This window comes from Labeo rohita, chromosome 18, assembly GCF_022985175.1.
Source record: "Labeo rohita strain BAU-BD-2019 chromosome 18, IGBB_LRoh.1.0, whole genome shotgun sequence".
NCBI classification, from domain to species: domain Eukaryota; kingdom Metazoa; phylum Chordata; class Actinopteri; order Cypriniformes; family Cyprinidae; genus Labeo; species Labeo rohita.
Genome location: NC_066886.1, coordinates 5,823,479 through 5,850,097, shown reverse-complemented (window position 1 = coordinate 5,850,097; position 26,619 = coordinate 5,823,479). Strand labels below are relative to the sequence as shown.

Sequence of the window (26,619 nt, the reverse complement as noted above, 5' to 3'; positions counted from 1 at the left end):
CTCAAAAATGAAAGAAAAACTGTGAACAAAAAATGTAATTTTAAAATTCACATTTAAGGTATGATTTTGTGTAATTTCTGTATTAAAACAACATATCCTAGTATCTAAATAAATTTCTAGTACATCAGGGCTGAACAGCTCTATAGGAACATCATGGAAGCAGTAATTCATCAAAATAAATATTCTGAGTAACTACTTGATTTGGAAAAGTCTGAAATCTTCAAAATCTTCTGCTTGTCACTTACATATTTCAAATACGATTTGCTCCTAAGGCTAAGAACAACCTGTTTATGTGCTTTCCAGAGCAAACAAACTTTTAACTGGAAGGCAGGAAGTCCTACTGCCACCATATTGAGCATTAGGATTTCTCTCATTTATATTTTACCGCTTAGCCTTCTTACCTTATAGTGTCTCTTTCTGTCTGTTTCTCTGCAGTTCAAAGACTGAACCCCGTGCTGTGGATCTCCATGAGTAACCAGACAGAGCTCCCTGCTTCCCCTTCATGCCTCTGTCAGTTCCTTGACGCCCACCTTTCACCCTCTCTCTCCCCCTTACCTGACCGTTACACCTCCTCAATCTTCTCCCGGTAAATGATGCGGTCTGCGCTCCGTGCTCTGCTCCTGGTGCTGCTGAGTGCCGGGGTCCTGCTCTCCAGCGGAGACTCTCCCCGCAAAGAAATTAAGATTGATGGGGATCTGGTTCTGGGAGGCCTCTTCCCCATCCATGAGAAGGGCATGGGCATGGACGAATGTGGCCGGATCAATGAAGACCGTGGCATCCAGCGGCTTGAGGCAATGCTCTTCGCCATCGATCAGATCAACCAGGACGTAGGTCTGCTGCCGGGTGTGGCTTTGGGCGTCCACATCCTGGACACCTGCTCGAGGGACACATACGCTCTGGAACAGGCGCTGGAGTTTGTTAGGGCTTCGCTTACAAAAGTGGATGATACGGAGTTCATCTGTCCTGACGGATCCTACGCTCTTCAGGAAGACAGTCCGCTGGCCATAGCCGGTGTCATCGGGGGATCTTTTAGCAGTGTCTCCATACAGGTCAGAACCAGTCAATATAATCTAAATGAAGAATATACAAAATAATAAAATAATTAATGAGTTAATTAGAAAAATGCTACTTAATTTAACCACATCAAAAATTATTTTGACGCAATGTACCAGACCACATGCATCAGTCCACTTTAACACAGTAATAAAAATAGTATTACAAATATTAATATACTATATTTATCCATAAGACAATTTATATATATTATATATATATATAATTAATTATTTAAAATATTACTAGCAACTTATGTTAAAAATCTTAAAATTCACATATAAAATATGATTTTGTGTAATGTAGTAAAATGGAAATGTTTAAATATCTAAAAACATCAATAAATAAAGAAATTAAAAAGTAAATACATTAAAAAAAATGTTTTTAAACTATTTTCACTCAAAAAATTGCTACAAAAAATTAGATAAATGATGAATGAAAAAAACTGTACTAAATTTAACCCCGTCAAAAAATTATTTTGCATCAGTCCACTTTTACACAGTTATAAAAATATAATTTCAAATATTAATATACTATATTTATTCATAAGACAGACAATTTTGCAGTTTTACAATTTCTGGGTTTTTACTAAAAATGTAAATAAATAAATATATAATATAATATAATATAATATAATATAATATAATATAATATAATAATAGTTCAAATAAATTATGTAAAATAAAATAAATTGTTAATTGTTAAATAAATATTATTAGCAACTTATGTTAAATAAAATTTTACGTTCAAATAAAATGTTTTTTTTTTTTGTAATTTATTTAGTAAAATGAAAATCTTTAAATATCCAAAAACATCAATAAAGAAATCAATAAATTAAAAAGTAATTAAACTGAAAAAATGCATTCAAAAAATAATTTTGACGCAATATACCAGACCACATGCATCAACACAGTAATAAAAATATTATTACAAATATTCATATGCTATATTTATTCATAAGACACAGACAACTTTGCAGTTTTACAATTTTTATGTTTTAAGTAAAAAAGAAAAAAAAAAAGTTATTTTAAAATTATTTAAAATAAAACTATTACTTGTTTATGGAATAAATAAAATATTATTAGCAACTTGTGTTAAAAACCTTAAAATTCTCATCTTAATATATTTTTTTTTGTCATTTGTATCTAAATATCTATCTAAAAATATATAAAATCTAATATCTGATATTAGATATTAGATGAATTATATTATATTAAATATATTAGAATTATATTAATATTAGATATTAGATGAATTATCTAATATCTAAAAATGTCAATAAATAAAATGCCTTTAAATAAAATTTTAAGGTAGAAAGACTAAAATAGTATTTTTACAGTGTAAATAATAAGCAAGTTTATGTCATGCCTGAACAGATCTATTTAGGTATAAATAATTTATAAAATAAGTATAATTAAGCTAGGCAGGTCATATTAATTAAAAACCTATGTTATTAATTTTCAAAATTTGTTTCTAAATCTACTAAATCTACAGCATTCCATATAGTCCCAAAACAAATTGATTAAACAGTTTGATTTCACAAATTAACATTTTTTGAAGAAGCTGCAACAAAATGTTCAAGAGCTGATTTTAATTAGCTCATTTAATTCACTGAAATTAAACAAGCAGCAGAAAATCCAGTCTCCGTAGCATATCCTCCCTTGAGATCTTCCAGTTCACATTTTGAGCGCAATCACCTAAATAAGCCTCTTTTATTTATGTACAGTTTGGATGAATTCATCAGTATTACTGAATTATTTGCAAGTTCTGCTTTGTGAATCACAAATTTGTTCTTTACCCTGTAGAAACCCACTTGGCAAAAAAACAACACAGCTCTTTTTCCTGACCAACTATGAACAACTCAATCCATTATTTAGAGGGCCGCCCTCAAATAAAACGCTGCGCCACCCCCCGTTTCCATTCTTTGCTCCTGTAAATCCAGTTTGCTCTTTCCTTTCCTCTTGTACGTGCACGGATTAGCACTGCGGCTATACTATTGTGTGTGTTGTGCGTTGTTGCTTTCTAGTACCACTGGTGACAGAGCCTTGGGAATTTGCATAATTTTGCATAACCCTCTCCCCATTTGTGGCTCAGCAAAAGCTGACTTCCTCTATCAGTTCCAAAATCCGTAATCTGTCTAACCCTCCTTTCTTCTTGTTCCCCTCTCTCTGTCTTTTTCTTGTTTCCCGTCACTCGTCTTCCTGCAGTTTTATTTAGCGATATTGCTCTGTTTCTGGCAAAGAGCTGGGAGAATTGTGACCTCGCAGTGGTCTCTCGTTAGATAACTATTGTTATCCATCGCTCTCCTTTCATCGCCAACGACTGGGCATTGTTTTTCTCTCACGACACCGGCTGTTGGCTGACAATCCCGCCTCCCTCCCTCTGGCAGACTCTCTCCTGAGAGACGGTGTACACTTCTGTCCCTCATTCCACCATATTCTTTTAAGTTACATCATATCTCAGTTTTCAAAGGGATCAAGTAATACAGGTTTACTTTCCATCAAACTGAAAAAACAAGGTCATTTTTGCGTTTGTGGGACTTAGATATTGCTTTAGAGTATGCTGCTTAAAAAGCTTAAGGTCAAGTTTAATTAATACTCTTAATCAGCAAAAATACCTTAAATTGATGATTGAATGATTTCTGAGAGATCATGTGACACTGATGATGCTGAAAAATCAGCTTTGTCATCAGAGGAATAAATTATATTTCAGAGAGCAATAGAATCAAGTCCCACCCTAATTTTTTTCTAATTGAATAACCAATTCATAAGGTGAAAAATACCAGAAATGAAGACAGACAGAATTTAACTTACCATACCTAAACTGGTTTAGAACATGCATCAGTGATGTCAGCAAAAAGAAAAAGGAAAGTAGGATGTTAATTTTAACTTTTTTTCACTTTGCAATAGGGTGACCAGACCCGGTTTTTGGTGTCCTGTCCCCGGAAATGTCCTTGTTTTACAGCATGTTCAAAATAATGATTACTTTCACCAGCAGATGGCGCTGTGAACCATACTGATTACTAGTCGGGCGCCGCTACTGTAGCCTAAAAGAATTTGGATGAGAGCAGAGCGCTATTATCATCAGTTATCAAAAGAGATGCTGTTATTGGTTTCAATGTAGTCACATATTAAGTGTTGCCAGGTCTGCGGTTTTCCCGCAGAATTGGGCTATTTGAACACTGTTGTCGCAGGTTGCTTTTCATGTCCGTGGGTTGAACCGACCCCAATAATGTGATATTTATACCCTGAGATGCAAATTTTACCAGGGAAACCCCTTCAAAAAATGTGTTTTCAATCTTTTTTTAATGGGGGACAGTCATGACAAGTCATGTTTGTGTGGGGGTCCCCCTGTAAAAATCGAGGGGTAAAATACACGTTTTTTAGCATTCCGGGGCCTTAAATATTACGTTATTAGGGTTTGTGTCAACGTGCGGACATGAAAAACAAAACGGCAACAGTGTTAAAGTAGCCTAATTCCACGGGAAAACCGCAGTCTTGGCAACACTGGTTTTGAGTAGCAACCTGGCAACCCTGACAACATACTAACTATAAATGTTAAAACGAATTAATACTGTTCGTGTGCACTTTGTGAAAAGGCATGATAAGGTTACGCGATTGTTTTGCATCCCTGAAACTTCCGCCGTCACAACTCCAATATGAATAATGCCGAAGAATAATAAAATAAATTACACTTGCACAATTAGTGTGCAGAAAGCACATAATCCTATTTTGATCTGTTTATTATTTGCAATACTTACTATTTGCTTTTCATAGTGTGATTTTTGGTGAATTATAGGCCTATTAATAAACTAAGGTAAGTTTGATCCTCAAACATCATTGTAAATATTAATCATGATATTAATATGTGGAAACCACAACAATTAAAAAACAAAAGCACACACAAATACTGTCAAACCAAAAATTATTCAGACACCAGATATAATTTATGATATTTTTTTTTTAACTAGTGGGTGCAGGACACAATAGTTCATTTATGTAGGTGAGGATAGCAAAATAAAGTAAACTGTGGCATATTATACCCAACAATTCTTCATACAGTGGATTACCAATAAAACTGATATAAATTTGGGACCAAAATTATTCAGACGCTTTGACCTGACCACGTTTTGCTTAAGTGTTTTTTCTTTAATTGCTAATGTGTCATTTTTCAGTCTGTCACCACAGACTGAAAAAAATTAAGCACTGGTTGTTAATTGGTCAACAAAGTATTGCTAGTTGTGTAAATATTGTCATACTAACAGTTGTCTGAATTTTTGGTTGATTGTAATCCATTACATATCTTTCTAACAAAGTTATCTGACATTATCAAGATGAATTTGTTCAGAATTTGACAGTTTAACTCTGAGTTCTTATCATATTTTATTACCATTTTCTATACTATAGCGAATAAACTGTGATAATGTGAGAGACGTTGAAGGTGTCTGAATAAATTTTGGTTTGACTGTATATTGTCCCCTTTTTTAAATGCGTAGATAATCACAAGTGAGATTTCAATTGCATTTTAATCACTGAACTAGGACATGTCCCTGGTTTTCATTTCAGAAACCTGGTCACCCTACTTTGGAATAACATGTTCTGATCACATCAAGACCAGGAACACGCATGAAGAAAATAAAATGGTCATTTTTATTTAAATTGCGATTTTGTTTTTGCCATTTTTGCCTTTATATTGATAGGAGAGTAGAGGAATGACAGGCAGCGAAGTGAAACAGAGAAAAGGGGACAGGAATGAGAAAGGTCCTCAAACTGGGACTCGAACTTGTGATGCCCGAAGCGCAACAGCGCTTTTGTCGGAGCACTACCCACAAGACTATTGTCGCCAACTGAAATGGTTATTCTTCTAGTTGACTTTAATGGCTACTTACACCTGAAGTGTCAGCAACTATTTTGAAGAAAATTTTAAAAATTTAAAGAACCTATTTGAACTATAAAGAATCTATACTGCATTTGAAAGGTTCCATGGATGTTCAAGGTTCTTCATGGAACCATCAATGCCAATAAAGAACCTTGATTTTTTAGAGTGTAGCATCCCAAAACACAAAAAAAAGCCTTGCATACAACAGTCCGAGCTGTAGGTTTTGTCCTAGCTTTGACGTAAAGATTTGAATCAGAGCTGCGGGCTGTCATTGTGCATGCCAGTGTCAGTGTTATGCAGGAAAAGAGACGTTATCCTGTACATTTCTGAGCGTGGGATGTGTGATATGGAAGAGCCAAGCTGCGTCCCACCAAAGAGAAACATTTCCACACTGCTCAGCCCTGCTGAGACTGCCTAGCGTCCTCTTAATTGGGCTAATGTGGCTTGATCCAATCAAATGACTAAAAAAAGAATATTTTATGTATCATAGACTTTGGATAATTAATTCATAAGGTGCTGACTTATTGATCGAAACAAGGTTTGTGATGCTGTATATGTTTGTGTGTCTGTTTCTCCCAGGTTGCCAACCTGCTGCGGCTATTTCAGATCCCTCAGATCAGCTACGCCAGTACCAGTGCCAAACTCAGCGACAAATCTCGCTACGATTACTTTGCACGCACCGTCCCGCCAGACTTCTACCAGGCCAAGGCCATGGCGGAGATCCTGCGTGCCTTTAACTGGACCTACGTTTCCACCGTTGCCTCAGAGGGTGACTACGGAGAAACAGGAATCGAAGCCTTCGAGCAACAAGCCCGTTTACGAAACATCTGCATTGCAACTTCAGAAAAAGTAGGACGGTCGAGCGCAAAGCGCTCTTCGTATGAGGCTGTGGTTCGTCAGCTTCTACAAAAGCCCACGGCCCGTGTGGCAGTGCTGTTTTTGCGAAGTGATGATGCACGGGAACTCATTGCTGCTGCCGCCCGCCTCAATGCATCATTCCTCTGGGTGGCGAGTGACGGATGGGGGGCGCAAGAGAGCATCGTCAAAGGGAACGAATTCACGGCAGATGGTGCAATCACACTGGAGCTTGCGGCTCATCCTATACCAGACTTCAACCGCTACTTCCAGACCCTCACACCTCTTAATAATCACCGCAACCCTTGGTTCAAAGACTTCTGGGAACAAAAGTTTCAGTGTTCGTTAGGCGGTGCTTCGTCAGCAGGGGCGGGAACCCCAAAGCCACCTTGTGACCCAGAACTGGCTATCGACAAGTCAAATTTTGAGCCTGAATCAAAGATCATGTTTGTCGTAAATGCCGTGTACGCCATGGCTCACGCCTTGCATCGAATGCAACGGACTCTTTGCGCCAACACCACACGCTTGTGCGAGGCCATGCGGAGTCTCGACGGCAGGAAACTCTACCGGGACTTTCTACTTCACGTCAACTTTAGAGGTAACCTGCTTTGTTTTTCTCCTCACGAGTTTACGTTGTTCGCGGCGTATCTGTGTCACTCCGTGGTTCTGAAACGACAGGTTTACAGGCTCTGTAATTAGAGACTCTGTGTGTCTTGATTGCGGCTGGGAGAATGAGGCAGGAGTCGAGCGTCTTCTGTCAGCGCCGCTGAGAGCTCGGCGTTGACTGACAGCTGAAGGAGAGAGAGGCAGGTAAAAATAAACTATGTAAAAGTGCTCAGCACGCTCAGGTTGGCGTGGCAAGTAGATGGGATTATGCCGCACTTATCTGTGACTGTGCACAAACACATTCAAAGACAAACTCGCAGAGGGAGAGAGCAAACGATAGCTCGAAGTTTAGAGGAGGAAAAGATGCAGAGAATTCTGACGACGCCAAACAGAGACGTTGGGAACAGCAGCACAATTACATTATACATAAGCTGCGCGTAATGAATACATAAGGGATAACGTAGAGATGCAAAATAAACCTCGACTGGTAATCAAGACCCTCACTTGAAACAGAGTGGTCTTATATCATCCTGAAGGGGGTTATTTTGCAATAATGACCAGCAGACTGTGCATAATTTAGTTGATTACACGAGTACTTGCCAAATAAATAAATAAATGAACATTAAATATTGATTTGAGCTTAATGTGAGAAGAAAGAGGCTGCAGAGTGATGTAAATAAATGCCATGGTCTATAGCACACCATACCCTTACATTAAATACTGTGGCGGTACTATAGTACCGTGGTAATATCAGATGGTGACACTGTGGTATTTTGAAATATACCATAGTACTAAAGTTCATGGTACCATATCTACAATACCTGGTCGTACCAAAGTAAAATCCCAAAATACCATGGTTAGTACTTTTTTTTAAAGGATGTACTATGGATCAGAAATTAATATGTACATTTAATTAAAAATAATAATAATAATAATAATAAATACAACTCATATGCCCACAAGGGTTGCATTTATTTAATCAAAAATACAGTTAAAAAAAAAAAAAACAATTCTGAAATATTACAATTTAAAATAACCGTTTTCTAATTTTAAACTACACACATTTTCAAATTTTATTTATTCCTATGATGGAATAGCAGAATTTTGTAATATTTGTAATATTAATAATTTTGAAAACAGTTGTGCAGCATAATATTTATTATGGAAATTTGAAAATAGAAATGGTTTGTGACATTTTAAATATTTTTACTGTTACTTTTGATAAATTATTTATATATTTTTATATATATATATATATATATATATATATATATACACACACACACATATATATATATATATATATCAGAGGTTGCGCTAGACGTTATTTTGATGGACAGGGTCATAAAAATTCTGTCATAATCTATTATTACCCGTCATCTTAATTTTCATATTTGAATTAGAATAACACATTTTCATTTTTACTCATGAACCTACAGGACGACACGTAGTGTTTAAAAACAACAAACTATGGTCTATGCTGTTTTCAGCTGATGAATGAACAGTGCATAGTGCCTCTTCCTTCCAATAAATAGCAATAGGCTAGGCTTTGTGTTACTTCTGATATGAAACAAAGTCTCAGATTTCACATTCTGTCCATTTCATTAGGAAATTCAAGCAATACTGTTGTGGAGCTATTCAGTGTGGTGTAATACATCGTTGTAGCTTCTGTGTACTTGACTGTGCGTAGTCAAACGCATAGGAAAACATTCATGACAGTTTCATTTTTGTTCTGGATCCCCTGCTCTGCTGCCAGACTGGAGCGCACTCGTCACCAACTGGACTGGACTACATATATATGGATTGAAATATATGTATATATATATATATATAAGATGTAACGTTATGAGACTTGGCACTCAGCCATAAATATTTGCTCTGGAACAAATAATAGATGAAAGAGACCAAAGACTGCCAGTTAGATTTACCCAAAATAAATTTTATCTCATGTTTAACCACTATAGAGACATCAGAGCCAGGAGCAAATTCCATGAGATCTGGCCGAGGTAAGCCTGCTCTCTGTGAGTTGATGAGCTCTGAATGGCCAATGACGCCCTGGAGCTCACATCTCAGAAAACATTGAAGCAAATTTTCATATCACATATTTGAAGTCTAAACAATTACACTCTCGCCTATAAAAACTCATAAAACTACATTCCGTGAAACAAAAACAGTATTATTTATAAAATTTTAGTGGATTTAAGCATCCGCCATGACACTCGCTGTGAGAAATACCTCAAGCGAAGTCATACAAATGGTGAAACAGTTGGAGTTCTGTTATCACTAGAATATTGCACCACTGGAAAATCTCTCAGCCAATCAGATTCGAGAACCAGAAAGAACTACTATATATATATATATATATATATATATATATAGATAGATAGATAGATAGACAGATATTTGTTAAGACACAAATTATTGTGCCACACAGCCTACATGTTGTATATTAAAATATCATGCTTTTACCATCTGCTACGATCACTGTACTGCCACAATACTTTTTGTACAGTGCATATGTGTGCATGTGTATGTATGAAAGACAGAGCAACAGAGGGAGGCAGCGCTAGTTTCACACACAGAAAAGAGAGAAACAGACACAAAGACAGATGGAAAGAGAGAGAGAGAAAGAGAGAGAGAGAAAGATCGGGCAGATAAAATGACGGGAGAGAGGTTGAGTGGGCTGGTACGCATCAGCAGAAGAACATTCTCTTTGAAGTTCACCATCTTCATTTTTCAAGCGCAGAATCAAAGACGTGTGGGGTTTGCTGTCTGGGGCGATTGAGAGGGAGGCAGGAGGCAAGCCATGCAGGAGAACAGGAGGGAGAAAAAAAACGTCATCATCATGCAGACAGAGGAGATGGAGGTAGAGAGAGAGAGACAGAAAAGACAGAATGGAGGAGCTTGTGGAGGGAGAATGAACATAGATGTGCTTGGAATCAAAAGGAGGGTGTTGGTATAGATGATCTGCCATGGAGAAAGATAGAAACGGAGGAAAGATGGAAGAGATGAGAAGAGAAGCCCAGAAGGATTTACAGTTCACATTCTCCTCCCTACAGTGAAGAATTAAGTCCCTCTGCGCTTCCCAGCATTCTGACTCACAAAGTTCACACAGCTGCCCCTTCTCTAGCTTCCTTTCTATCTGTGGAGAGCCTATTATTTCTAAAGGTGCTTTCACACTACATTCGTTTGCCTGGGTTTCAGAACTCGGATGCACACCTTTTGGCTTTCTGTATGACCAGTGGCAGCCCGTTTACACTTGATATTAACATTTGCTCTGTTCCGAAACCGAGCGAGCTGAGAGATTGGAGTCGAGTTTTTCACCTAAAAAATCAACATTCTGTTATCATTTGCAGTGCACACCCTCATGCTGTTGCAAACCTATTTTTCCTTCTTGTTTTTTGTGGAACATAAAAGATGTTTTTTTGATAGAACTGCATTCTAATAAGCATTAACATGAATAGCACACACAAATATTGAGTAAACTGAACAATTTAATAATACATACAAGGTTTCCACAAAAATATTATGCAGTTTTAAGTTTTAAACATTGATAATAATGTTGAAAACATGATTATACATGAATATCAGGTTTTTAAGACTGATAATAATTAAAAATGTTTCTTGAGCAGCAAATTAGCATATTAAAATTTTAATCACGTCACATTGACGACTGGACTAATGATGCTGAAAATTCAGCTTTGGCATTACAGGAATAAATTACATTTTAAAATATATTAAATTGAAAAATAAACCTAGTAATATTTTTGTAATAGTACTTTATTACTTTATTTTAATTAAATAAATGCAGCCTTGGTGAGCAAAAGAGAGTCTGATTCTGAACCAAACAACATCTATTAATGAAATCTATTAATTTTACTGAGACATTTCTCAAAATATCTTCTGTTATGTTCCAGAACTGTCTCATTTTAGATACTATTATAGTTTTTATTAATGTTTTGCATTGAATTTTTATTTATTTATTTATTTTTTATTTCATTGTACTTAAAGTTTTAGTAATTGTTTTTTTGGTTTTGTTTTTTAAACATGTCTATATAGTTTGTTTTATTGTTTTTATTTACTTTAAGTTTTTTAGTTGTAATTTTAGTACCTCAGGTTAAACTAAATGAGAACTAAACTTAACTATTGCAACTACTTCAAGTAATTTTTAAGTTTTCAAATATTTTATTTCAGTTTAATTTTAGTTATTTAACTAACAAACCTTTTTTATGGTTTAAGCTTTAGTTTTATTTAACTACAACAACCTGGTACAGGAAAATCCCTCATACAGGTTTGAAACAACATTAGGGGGAATAAATGATGACAGAATTTTCATTTTTTGCCAAACTATTCCTTTAAATAAATCTAATTAATTTTATTTTGGGGTGTATACCATCTACTCTACAGCCCTGAAGAATATTCCAGCTCCTTCCAGCAGGACCGGTTTATAGCTCATTGCATGTTAAAAGTGTTAGAAGTGGTTAGCTGGATGTCACAAAGTGCTATTCACAGACAGCTCCTCTTGTCAGTGGTGTTGTGTAAAAACCTTACCCTCTGCGTCAGAGTGTTTCTGTGCTGCGAGGAGCCTGTCACATCTCCAAGAGCCCGACTCCTCGAATACCCTAACACACTGTGGCAACATGCCGTTGCTATAGCAATTAGGTCGCCACATGGCATCAAGTGGTGAGGTAATCCAGTAGGGTAACGGGGGGGGAGTTCTGTCAACAAAGAGAAAAAGAAAGCAAGACAGACAGAGGGATACAGTACTTCCATTGAGTCACACTCATTTAGACACTAAGCACAAACACACACTGATATTCGCCCTCGTATTCCAAAACCGCATTATCTTCATTGCTTTCTACTACCTACAAAGACAACTGCCTTCTTAAGCAACATTCAAACTAAAATAGAACTCTTTCTATATATCTGGAATGCCTTAAAGCAGAGAGCAAACGTACTTAAACTTATTCAAACTTAGTTTGAGCTTAAATTGGCTTGTACACTTTTTTGTAATGAAAGGCAAATTGAATGTCTCATATCAAAGAGGCTGAGAAAGTTAAAAATGGCTACAATGCCAGTCAAAAGTTTTTATACAGTAAGATTTTTAATTATTATTAAAGAAGTCTCTTCTGCTCACCAAGCCTGCGTTTATTTGATCCAAAGTACAGCAAAAACAGTACAATTTTGAAATATTTTACTATTTAAAATAACTATTTGAATAGATTTTAAAACGTCATTTTTTCCTGTGATTTCAGAGCATACGTTTTAGCATCATTACTCCAGTCACACAATCATTCCGAAATCATTCTTATATTCTAATTTGCTGCTTATAACCCTGCCAAATAAATGCAGGGTTGGTGAGTATAAGAGACTTCTTTAAAAAACATTAAAAATCTTAAACTTTTGACTGGTAGTGTATTGCTAAAATATACATATTTAATATTTGGATTGTAATATATATAATATAAAATATAAAATAACATATAAATATTTATAAACATATGTCCTTTTTAAGTGCGCTAAGCAATATCATTGCAATGCATGCAAAAATGGTATAATACATATATTTGGATAATTTGAGTACCTAAAGCTAATTGAGATGATAGGCTGCTAAGCATAAATTAATAATGAATACATAAATTAATAATGAATAATGAATACATCATAAATTGAATAATGCATACAGTAATCTGTGTAAAAATACTTCAATTAATTTAAAAAAAAAAAAAAGAAGATTATTATATTTCACCATGAAGGATGCATGCATGTCCAAAATTAAATACAATAAATTAAAAACAGGTATCTAGAGGGAAGTATAATTCCGTTACTAACCTTTTGAAACAGTCGCCTTTGTGTCAGATACACCTGTGTTGCTTCAAAATGATGTCTAGGTAGGCCACTCACTAGAATATGGAAAAGAGCTATCAAGACACACACACACACACACACACAATAGAATATTTGTGTTTTTCCTTTTCTCAGACACTTTCATCCCACACACCATGAAACAAAACAATTGCTCGTCCGCCCACCATTGCCACACAAACACATGCACACTGAAAGCTGGGATTTAACCATCACCTCCATCTGCAACCACTAGATCACTTACAACTAATTAGCCGCCTCTCAAATTCACAGATCTGGAGTAAATATTTATCATGCCTCACAACAATAGATTATTATTTTAGCGATGGTGTATTTTCGGAGCAGCAACAGCATTTGATACTGAGCAGCTACAGAAGAGTTTTCACCTTGCTTACATTCCCAACACACACAGTGCAACATCATAATACACTATGAAACAAAGCCATCGCTCATCCACCCACCATTAACACAGACACACACATGCATTACACACACACACTGAACTGGCACCACAGGAAGAAGAGCTTGTGTATTTGTTGCTCTCTGGAAGATTTATTGTCATGTAAACAGCGATGTGGGAAAGTCAGGCATAGATAGCATCTCTGCGCTCATACGACTCAATCTCACAACACCATGTCCAAACTGCCGTGCATTTATATAGCTGGAAAGAGTCATAAACACATTCACAACTATCTAGCGGAGGTGGTAAACCATAGGCAAGTCTCGAGTTTGCAGTATAGAAAATGTCAAATCAGTGGCTCGCTTTGTCCAAGCTGTCCTGCTAAAAAAAAAAAAAGTAATGTCACAGTACAAAAAAGCACCTTATATAATTTATTTACTGTCCTCCAGGAAATTATAAATATCTGAAAAGGAACACACTGTTGTTTTGTCTACATTAATATCTAAAAACTGATCCTGTCAGCTTGTGTTTAGCATTGTTGCATCATCTACCACAAGTCCAAGTTGAGTCCTGAGTCATTTCATTTAGTCAAGCAAGTCACAAATCCTTAAATGTGCAACTCAACTCAAATCTTGTAACTGTAGTCCTCTGCTATCTATTCATGACACACCTCTTTATCGTTTCTTTCTGCTCTCCTTTCTCTGTGAAGAAGCTCTTCAAAACACAACTGTCAAACTCAGCTGTGCGTGTGTCTGTGGATGCGTGTGTATGTGTGGGTCCTTGACGGGGATGCTGTATCTGAATGGCGACTGTCAGTTGCATAGGTGTGCACAGTGGAGATATGTTGTTTTTAAAGCCCTGAATTTTGGAAACGTCTCGGATGCCAGATTGACATGTTGTGGTACCTCAGAGTCAAGCGGATCATGTTCGGCAGTGATGTCACATCGCCAACTCTATGTGTCTCTGTCAAAATGGAAAATAATGTTAGCATGGAGCTTAAAGAGTAACTGACAAGCGTATATTACCTGAGAGAGACTGCACAAGTTGCTACAAAAAAGACAAAAACTAAAGCTAGCACTTTTCTGTTGAAAACAATAGTGTTTTGTATTTTAATATTTATAGTGTTCATATATAAACATACGCTGTAAAGCAATTGCATGTAGTTCAACTTAAAAACGTAAGTTTAGTTGCTGCGGAATCGTTTACGTTACGATTTGGTTAGTAACCCGGATGCGCGGCCATAGTGGCCATACTCGGATGTAAACAACAGCATGGATTACACGGTTATTGTACTACTGAATACACTGTCATGCTAATTTATGCTGTCTAAACCACAGAAAAAAACATTTCCGGCTCAGACTGCATAGATAAACGAACGACTCGAACCCGAAGACTCGAGAGATGAACTAATCAATTCTTTTTCCGGCTCACACTGCATTGGCTGAGTTTATAGGGCTGTCACGTGATGAACGAACGACTCAAACCCGAAAACTTGTCAGATTAGAGGTGAGGTGAGCTAATCATAGACTAAACACCCAGGTAAACAATGAATCTTTTCTGTTTCTTATAGCATTAAAGTTTTGTTTTGTTTGTAGTGTGATCAACGTTTGTGTAAGCAGTAGGGAAGGGTGTTAGGGAAGTAACATGTAACATTTTTATTATATTTTGCTAAAAATGAACGAAATGACTCGAAAAAAGATTCGCTCATTTTGCTGAACGAGGCTCAAAGGCCGGAGTTGGTAAAAAGATCCGAACTTCCCATCACTGACTATTAAGGTAGTAAAAGTGTTTTTCTCCTTCAAAAAATAAGTGCCTAACATTCCTGACCGCGTTTATACATTCGATGTAATGTAGAATTATATTCTTTATGCCTTAATGATGATCTTTATGCCTTGTGTCAAAATCAGTAAACAACTTTGTGAATCCCCTACAAGGAGAGAGAGGTCAATTATAAATTCATGTTCCTCCTCAGTCGGTCTGTGAGTGTTTATGTCCCTCCGCTCCACAAGCAGTTTGAGTGATTCGTGTCGAGCAGTAATAGACAGAATTGCTCCTCTCATACAGGTTAAACTGCTCTTGCCGGATCTGTTCAGATCAATAGCGCTATTTTAAGGCACCGTCAGACTTACAAGACTGATTTGTTGATTTACTGTATCTGTGTCTAAAGCATCCCATGACAAAACATGCAAACATCTGTCAGAGAGGTGCTCTGATCGACACTATGTTGTGGTAGATACCGTTTTTTGTCCATGATATAACTATGTTCTTTAAATGACACAAGGCTTCGAAAGATGATGAAATAAAAAAAATACTAAAATGTGATTATTTGGTAGACTGCCATAGAATAATAGAGATTGAGTTTGAACTTGGATTAAATTATGACCAATTCAAGATGTATTTCAACCATAATCCCATATCTATCCATCCATACATGATCTAATATATGCATTTCAATCATATTGATCTATCCATCACTCTATCAATTATGTATTTCACCCTGAAGCATAACCCCATATGTATCCTTCCAGCACTGGATATCTGAGATAGACAGAACAAAAGATAGATAGACAGATATCGCTCCATCAGATCTCTGTGAATCCTATATGTAAAGTATTTGTCCCACAAAAGGTACGTCCATATCCTTGGAGGCTCGGCGCAAGCTAATTAACTGCAATTAGTGTTTGTAACGGGTAATTATATTACAGTTAATTATCCTGTTACCAGATGCTGATTATTCAATACAGGGGTGTGCTCAACATCTGCTGCCAATGAGGAATGATTACACATTATCGAGGGTCGCGTGCCATCAAATTCTGGAACGAACAGATGAGCTGTGAAGAAATGAACTATGGGCCACAGAAGGTTAATTTGATCCAGTGCACGATGAAGTTCTTGAATACAGCAAGACGTGTGTGGATTTCATCGCACCTCAGCTGCGTGTGTGTGTAAGTGGGTGCGTGAGTGCATGGGTGTTGACATTGACGTTATCTTTGTGAATGATGGGGTTCATAACTTCTAACCTGTTTTCCTTATCTGATGAATCATCATCCAGCAGCGAGCTTTCAGAGACCCTCTGAGCAATTACACTGTGCAGAGAAAACGCACTGCACCAGGTTTGGCTGTAGCCTACTATTTGTGTGTCTACATATAGTCAAAATTACAAAAATAAGTAAGTAAATAACATGGCAGTGTTACCTCTTTTTATTTATTTATTTTTTTAAATAAATTATCCATCCTGTCTGTCTGTCTAGTTAGTTGAATATTTATACATGCATATTAATTTTTTAATTTATTAAACTAATAATAATAATAATACATGTTATTTATTTACTTATCTGTGTCATTTTTAACTGGGCAGACAGATAGACGGACAGATAGATAGATAGATAGATAGATAGACAGATAGATAGACAGACCGCAAATAGATAGATAGACGGACAGATGGATAGATCAGAGACAGACAGATAGACGGACAAACAGACAGATAGATAGATAGATAGATAGATAGATGGAGGGACAGATGGATAGATCAGACAGACAGATAGACGGACGGACAGATAGATCAGAGACAGACGGACAGATGGATAGATCAGAGACAGACAGACGGACGGACAGATAGATCAGAGACAGACAGATAGACGGACGAACAGACAGATAGATAGATAGATAGATAGATAGATAGATAGATAGATAGATAGATAGATAGATGGAGGGACAGATGGATAGATCAGACAGACAAATAGACGGACGGACAGATAGATCAGAGACAGACGGACAGATGGATAGATCAGCGACAGACAGACGGACGGACAGATAGATCAGAGACAGACAGATAGATAGACAGATAGATAGATAGATAGATAGATAGATAGATAGATAGATAGACAGATAGATAGATAGACCACAAATAGATAGATAGATGGACGGACAGATGGATAGATCAGACAGACAGATAGACGGACGGACAGATAGATCAGAGACAGACAGATAGATAGATAGATGGACCGACATATGGATAGATTATTTACTTATTTATTTACTTATCTTTGTCATTTTTAACTAGGCAGACAGACAGACCGATAGATAGATAGATAGACCACAAATATATAGATAGATGGACGGACAGATGGAACGATCAGACAGATAGACGGACGGACAGATAGATCAGAGACAGACAGATAGATAGATAGATAGATAGATAGATAGACAGATAGATAGATAGACCACAAATAGATAGATAGATGGACGGACAGATGGATAGATCAGACAGACAGATAGACAGACGGACAGATAGATAGATAGATAGATGGACAGACGTATGGATAGATTATTTACTTATTTACTTATCTTTGTCATTTTTTACTAGGCAGACAGACAGATAGATAGATAGATAGATAGATAGATGGATGGAGAGATAGATAGATGATAGATAGACCACAAATAGATAGATAGATGGATGGACGGACAGATGGATAAATCAGAGACAGACAGACAGATAGATAGATAGATAGATAGATAGATAGATAGATAGATAGATAGATGGACAGATCACAAATAGATAGATGGATGGATAGATAGATAGATGGATAGACAGATCACAAATAGATAGATGGATGGATAGATCAGAGACAGACAGATAGATAGAGACAGATAGACAGACAGACAAACCTCTTACAGATAGATAGATCCAGAGACAGAGAGATAGATCGACGACTTCTGTCAGCATCTCCACAACTTCAATTTTCACTCTTTCTCCTGCCACTATAGAAAAATAATCACTTGTACAAACAGTAGTGACAGTTTCACCATCATCCCTTGAGGGGCATTTTCTTCTCGTCTTTTCTCCCGGTTCACAATATATCATTCTCCCTGAGGCCAAAACGCGAGACAGAAGCATCAGCTCCTCTGTGCTCATTTGCCCGTGTCTTATTTTGCAATGTGCTGACCAAGGACGCTTACTCCCAGAGCCTCGAGCTACAGTACAGAGGTGTGTGGGAGACTTCATATGAACGATAAAAACCAATACCTAGCACATAAACCCTGACAGAAAGCAGCCCTCGATACGTTCTTCGCTCAGAGTCGAACGGCATTGCAAAGTCATTTTGTTTAGAGATTTGATGATACTTTTCTTTGCCTACTATAATTGCTTCATGAGCCTGCAGCCGTTTACGTACTTACTGATAATAACCAAAGACAGTCATAAAGGGAACTATCTGTTCTTGAGTTAATAATGTGTTTCGTTCCGCTTGATATGTGTGAATTAACTTCTCTCCGTCTTTCTCGTACTCTTTTCTCAAGCTCCGTTCTCCCCTGCCGGCTTGGAGAATCAAGTAAAGTTTGACGCGTATGGCGACGGAATGGGCCGTTACAACATCTTCAACTATCAGCGTGTGCCAGGCAGTGACAAGTTCACTTATATCCAGGTTGGAGAGTGGGCAGAGATTCTTTCCCTAAATGAGGGCTTGATCGGCTGGCCGAGGGGAGGGGACGTCCCCACGTCTCAATGCAGTGACCCTTGCGCTCCCAACGAGATGAAGAAGATGCAAGCGGGCGAATACTGCTGCTGGATTTGTACTCCCTGCGAACCCTACGAATACCTGCCGGACGAGTTCACATGCATGCCCTGCGCGCCTGGCCAGTGGCCCCGTCCTGACCTGACCGGATGCTACGACCTTCCTGAGGACTACATCATGTGGGAGGACGCTTGGGCCATTGGACCCATCTCGATTGCATGCGTTGGCTTCATATGCACCTTAATGGTCTTTGTCGTTTTCATTCGACACAACGACACGCCGCTGGTCAAAGCGTCCGGTCGTGAGCTGTGCTACATCCTGCTGCTGGGCGTCTTTATGTCCTACGTCATGACTTTCATATTCATCGCAAAACCTTCGCCTATCGTGTGCACGCTGCGGCGGTTAGGCCTCGGTACTTCCTTCGCAGTGTGCTACTCCGCCTTGCTCACGAAGACCAATCGCATTGCTCGCATCTTCAGTGGCGTGAAAGAGGGCGGGGCTCAGCGGCCTCGCTTCATCAGTCCCAGCTCACAGGTGTTCATCTGTTTGTCGTTGATCTCCGTGCAGCTCTTGTTGGTGTCCGTCTGGCTACTCGTTGAAGTGCCCGGCACACGGCGGTTCACGACGCCGGAGAAACGTCAGACTGTCATTTTGAAGTGTAACGTACGGGACTCTAGCATGCTGCTGTCGCTGAGCTATGACGTGGTTCTGGTGGTCCTCTGCACGGTCTACGCCTTCAAGACCCGCAAGTGTCCGGAGAACTTCAATGAGGCCAAGTTCATCGGCTTTACCATGTACACCACCTGCATCATCTGGCTGGCCTTCCTGCCCATCTTCTACGTCACCTCCAGTGACTACAGGGTACGTCCAACACTGTAAAATTTAATTGAGTGAACTGAAATTCGTATAACCACAATAAGTGTATCTTTTCAGGGAATAAATCACCCAAAAATTAAATTCTGTCACCATATTGACGCTCATGTCATTTCAAACTTGTATGACCTTCTTTTTTTCTGTGGAACACAAAAGAAGATACTTTTAAGTTTTGTCCTCTGTACAATGAAAGCCATTGGGCTCCAGTGTTGTTTAGTTGCCAGTGTCAAAGTATCTTCTTTTGTTCTGCAATGAAATTATGACAATTTAAATTTTTGGGTGATCTTTCCCTTTAAGTAGAAAAGGAAGGTTTGTCAAGGCAAAACATGAATGATGGCTTCATAAAGCCTTGTCTGAAAGTTCTATATTTGACAGCACTAAAATAAATCATTTTGGAATAAATTCATGGAATTTTTAAATATGACACCCTTATTTAATAACTTGAATTATTAGATAACTAATGAATACATATTATGTAAACAAACTTTTATTTTGGATGCGATTAATCGTGACTAATTGATTTGACAGCACTAAAATAAATCATTTCACGAAATAAATTCATAGAATGTTTAAATATGATGTCCTTATTTAATAACTTGAATTATTAGATGACTAATTAATAAATATTATGTAAGCAAACTTTTATTTTGGATGAGATTAATTGATTTGGCAGCACTAAAATAAATAATTTCACGGAATAAATTAATGGAATTTTGAAATATGACGTCCCTATTTAATAACTTGAATTATTAGATAACCAATTCATGCATGTTATGTAAACAAACTTTTATTTGGGATGCTATTAATCACAATTATTCAGTTTGACAGCACTAAAAAAAATAATTTAAAGGAATAAATTAATCAAATTATTAAATATGATGTCCTTATTTATTAACTTGAATTATTAGATAACTAATTATTACATGTATAAACAAACTTTTATTTTGCATGCGATTAATCATTATTAATCATTTTGACAGCACTAAAATAAATCATTTCATGGAATAAATTCTTGGAATTATTAAATGTGACATCCCTATTTAATAACTTGAATTATTAGATAATTACTTAATACATATGATGTAAACAAACCTTTATTTTGCATGCGATTAATCACGATTAGTCGATTTGACAGCACTAAAACAAATCATTTCATGGAATAAATTAATAAAATTATTAAATATGATGTCCCTATTTAATAACTTGAATTATTAGATAACTAATTAATACATATGATGTAAACAAACTTATTTTGCATGTGATTAATTGTGATTAATCGATTTGACAGCACTAAAATAAATAATTTCATGGAATAAATTCATAGAATTATTAAATATGTCCTCATTTAATAACTTCAATTATTAGATAACTAGCTAATATTAATAATTATTATATTAATAAAAATACTATCAGCAACATGCCACTGTGGACTTTCTGCCCCAAATCTGAGGGTAGGAGATATCTTAATGTTTCACTTACAAAAAAATAATAATTGTTACAACACAAATTTAAATGAATTCAACTTACTTTGCAGTGAGGCCAAATCGATTTTATTTCCAGCTCATGAATTTAAAGGTAAATTTCTCTTATATAAAAGGTCTCTTATGATAACCGAATTACACCCATTCCTGTCTGACATAAGCAGAAATACTGCTCAAATCAAATTAAAGTACCTGAAGCTAACTGAACACAGCTAGATTTAATCTGCTTTAGTGAGAATGAATCAAACTGATCTGAGCTGAAAAGCGGAACCAGAAAAAAGCCATTAACATGCAAAACAGACGACGTTGTCTTGTATCCGTGCTTGTGGGACCGCAAGACGCCTGCTGTTCGGATAGCTGTTATGTGTATTAGGAATCACACCAAGTAAGCAGAACTGTCAGATAGAAATCTGTTGACAAATTTAAATCTTCAGCAAACACGTAGCCTCAACAGACAACTTCTCAATAGCTCGTTGATGCAACAAATATATCACATAGAGCGATTCAGTCTCTATAACCGAGCTTGTCATTCACCACACAGAATGAATCCAGCTTGAAGTATCCAAACAGCATTGCCACTCAAGAGAGGGACTGGACCATGTAGACGGCCTGCTGACGCAAAGAGGAATTCTTGCAGCGAGCAGGCCGAAAACGGGTCTTACTAGGCCACAGTCAATGAAGTGCGAAGAGAGGCTCTTTGCTCAAGAGACGCGGCCCTCAGAGACCGTTCGCGCAGAATGCTGATGCGTGTAGAAGCGCAGGATAGCTGAAAGATACAGAAACCCGAGTGCAGATGCATGCAGAGCTACGAACCGACCGAGTAAAACACAACAGTACAAGCACAGCTTTGTAAGATGGCTCACACAGATTACATAGCAGAAAATATGAGCAGGAGCTTATCGGTTTGCACATTTTTAGCAGGACATGAGCGTACGAGCGTGGGGAACTTATTTAAACTCGCTGATAAGTCATAATGAGATGAAAGTCTGAAACAGATCATACCGTTCATTTCTCCCCGTGAAATCGTTTCTTAAGCGGAACAGCGTTGGATTGTTAGTGAAGGTCTAGATTCCCCTGGGCTGAGAAATTCCTGTTCAGTTTAGCGTTATATATCCGTCCTCCTATCTGTTTGCTCGCAGCGCAGCGCAGCCTTGACGGGGGACCGCGGGGAACAACACGAAGATCTAAAACTGGAGGGAGGAAAATTATGTTGCTAATGGGAGACGTTGAACTACTTCTAATCAAATGCTATTTACGCAGCACTTTGCTAAATGTCACTGTTATTATACCCCCGTGCTCTACCTCTTTATTAGCCGAGGGGTTCTTGATAGTTACAACTAATAGCTTCTGATTATGGGAATGAATGGGAGTCACCATAGAGACAATGAGGGTGAGAAATGAATTGTGGTTTTCCTCTCTCTCTCAGGTCCAAACCACAACCATGTGCATATCTGTCAGCCTGAGTGGATTTGTGGTGCTGGGCTGCATGTTTGCCCCCAAAGTCCACATCATCATGTTCCAGCCTCAGAAGAACGTCACCAGTCATCGGTTAAACATGAACCGGTTTAGTGTGAGCGGGCCAGCCACGAGCTACGCGTCCCATGGTGAGATCTACACACAGACAAACTGATATATTAAAACATTTACACATTGAAGGTGTAATATGAAACTTTTGGCACTCCAATGGTTAATAGACAAAACTGCATGAGTCTTAAGGAAGAACACTGTAGTCTGATATAAACACTTTTTATAGGTGTACCATAATCATTCAGAATTCAAAAACACAGTTTTGAGGATGGATTCATGATGATCATTATATACATTTTGTGTGATTTATTGAGGTGAGATTTCTAATCATTTATAAATTCCTTTTTTCCTTCCTTATTTATCTTGCAATTATAACTTTATTTCTCAGAATTTCAAGTTTATATTCTGCTATTCTAAAGTTGTATCTCACAATTCTCAGAAAAAAAAGTGTCAACTTCTGAGATATAAACTCGCAAGTCTGAGAAAAAAGTCAGAATTCTGAGATAAACTAAATTGCAATTCTGGGAACATACCAGTTTTTTCACCCTTAGAATAGGACTTTATAACTCGCAATTGTGAGTTATAAAGAGTTATAAACAACTCTGAGAAAAAAAGGTCAAATTGTAAGATATAAATTCGGAATGCTGAGAAAAAAGTCAGAATTGTGATATATAAAGACAGAATAAAAGAAAAGTCAGAATCGCAAGATACAAACTCTGAATGTCGAGAAAAAAGTCAGAATTGCGAGATACAAACTCGGAATGTTGAGAAAAAAGTTGGAATCATGACATAAACTTGGAGTGTTGAGAAAAAAGTAAGAATTGTGAGATATAAACTTGGAATGTCAAGAAATTAAAAATCAGAATTGCAAAAAAAAAGGCAGAATCGTGAGATATAAACTTGGAATGTCGAATAAAAAAATCTGAATGTTGAGAAAAAAGTCAGAATCACAAGATATAAACTCGGAATGTCAAGAAAAAAATCAGAATTGCAAAAAAAAAAGTCAGAATCACAAGATATAAACTCGGAATATCAAAAAAAAAGTCAGAATTGTGAGAAAGTCAGAATTGCTAGACAAACTCGGAATGTCGAAACAAACAGAACTGCAAGGAAAAAGTCAGAATCGCGAGATAAAATCAGGATGTTGTGAAAAAAGTCAGAATTGCGAGATATAAACTCGGAACGTCGAAAAAAGTCAGAATTGTGAGAAAAAACGTAGAATTGCTAGATATAAACTTGGAATGTTGAGGGAAAAAACAAAATTGCAAGAAAAAAGTCAGAATCGTGAGATATAAACTCGGAATGTCGAGAAAATCTCGCAATTCTGACTTTATTTCATGCAACTTCAAGTTTATCCTGCTTTTCTGAATTTGTAACTTAAATTATGAGCTTATATCATGCAGTTCTGAGGGGAAAAAGTTAGAGTTTATAATTGTGTAATACAAACTGGCAATTCTGACTTTTTTTCTTTGAATTGTGAGATATATAAGTCAAAAAAGATGTAAACTCGCAATTGCGATTAAAAAAAAAGTCAGAATTGTGAGATAAAAACTTGTAATTACTTTTTTATTATTATTATTCAGTGGCGGAAATGGGCTTCCACACTTCTTGGAATGTTTAATTAAAAAAAAATAACAATTCCACTTGGCAGTCTAGTGGACTACCCAGGATACCTTAGCAATGTGAAATGGATAAAAAAAAGGGTCAAGAAAAGTGTCCAGGGTCCAGAAAATGTTGAAATTAATCAATCAATTAATTAATGGATCGATTTAATTCTAAGGAGCAAATATTTTTCTGACACAGGTTTAAAAACAAAAATAGAACACATTAACAATGCCTTAGCAACCTCTCAGAACAGTTTAGCAACTGCATGTTTGTTATTGTTGATTTTGGTTATGGCATGATCTTATATTATATAGTTACACAATCATGCAAAATGCATCCATGATGACCCACAAAAAAACCCCACAGAAACAGCACAAAATAAGAAAATGCTGCAAAGCAGTTCATTTGTGCTCTAAATGTGCTCTAAGTGACACGCAAGGCCAAGTGGTTGTCAGTGTTGAACTTTCCGCAGTGCTTACACAGACGGTTTGTAGTGATTACAGCCCTTTGATATGCCAATTTACACTGAGGATTTTAATGTCAGCATTGTCACGCAGAGCAATTGTGTAAGAGCCCAGAGGAAAGGTGCGGCTGAGTGGCCGTTCTGCCGCCTGATGCTGGGTAATAAGCCCATGTGTGCGCAGACAACAGCTTCTGCTCTAATGCATTATTCACAAGCACAAAAACAGATCAGGTAAACAGTTTCATCTTTATTTACATTTCATCCGTCTAATAAATAACATGACAGACACTGCAAAGAAGAGAAGACACTGCAGAGCAGAGATCACATACAGTCACCCGCTAGGAGGGAAAAGAGGGGGAGGGAGGTGATGAGAGGAGAATCAAATCGGGGGAAAAGCATGTCGGTGAACTTGGTGAAAAGTTTCGGGTGCCTTTTATGTGAAGTTGGCCATCTGTAAACCTGCCTGTGTTCGCTATACCATTCTAACATGCATAATCTACTGCTGCAGTATACAGTATCCACCTTATTTTTCCTGTAAGAGTGGGACATTTGTAAATGTAATGTGTCTGGCTTTTGGTGTCATTTACTTCCAGCATTTTTGCTGTACAAAACAGCTTGTTTTGGTGCTCGATATTGCATGCTGGTGTGTCATGCCATATTATTTTAATGTATTATCTTAATTATGAACACACTGGTTTGTACACTGTAAAAAAATGTTCCCAAAAAGTTGTTTCAACTTAAAATAATTTGTAACCCCACTGACTTAAATTTTTTTTTGTTTAGTCAACTTGAAATTTTAAATTACTTAATGTTAATTTAAGTGACAACTGGAATATTTTAGTTGACTACACTACAAATTAAGGCAGCGGGTAAGAAAATATTTTAAGTTGGAACAACTTTTGGGATTTTTTTTTACAGGGTAGTGCAAACAGTTTTACCATTTACTGCACTTTTTTATTCTTCTCGTTATTTCCCTAAGATGGCTAATGAACCGGACGTCTCACACACTTATAGAAAACGGCTTACTTCTTCGTTGAAAAATAAGGTGGATAGCACATAAACACAATATGAACATATTTTATTATGCATGGAGTATTTTGATAAGAATTCAGTTAACTAAGAATTCAAATAAAATTCAATTAATTAAATAATTATATATATACATATATATATATATATATATATATATATATATATGCAGTTATCATAAATAATTACATCATACATCTAACCTCTTTTACATCTCTTTGTCCATTTATTCTTTGCATTGATCTAATTTTACTTTTGCTCATTTCTCTCTTGGTCTTTTGCTCATCAATTAAAATTCAAATACCTTCTAAATAAAAGTCAATAAAATGAATGTAAAATTTAATTTTAATTAAATTTTAATTTAAAATTAAATGTAAAATTTTATTTAATTTAAATTTTTACCGGATAACTGAAAAAAAAATAATTAATGCATAGTTAAGTAATAAATACAAAACAATAATTCAACATAAG

General features: G+C 36.6%; 1 protein-coding gene across 2 annotated transcripts in view; it reads left to right on the top strand.

The window, feature by feature from the left end:
- grm3 (glutamate receptor, metabotropic 3) overlaps window positions 1-26,619 on the top strand; it is a 52,235-nt gene that overhangs the window by 19,302 nt on the left and 6,314 nt on the right. The window contains exons 2-6 of one of the 2 annotated variants that reach the window (XM_051135651.1): window positions 436-1,049; window positions 6,511-7,384; window positions 18,956-20,031; window positions 22,951-23,128; window positions 26,099-26,476. In XM_051135651.1, coding sequence (XP_050991608.1) covers window positions 591-1,049; window positions 6,511-7,384; window positions 18,956-20,031; window positions 22,951-23,128; window positions 26,099-26,106 — 2,595 coding nt within the window. In that variant the 5' untranslated portion in view covers window positions 436-590 and the 3' untranslated portion in view covers window positions 26,107-26,476. Of the gene's footprint in view, window positions 1-435; window positions 1,050-6,510; window positions 7,385-18,955; window positions 20,032-22,950; window positions 23,129-26,098; window positions 26,477-26,619 lie in introns of those variants that run through there. The other variant, XM_051135650.1, reaches the window with a different exon arrangement.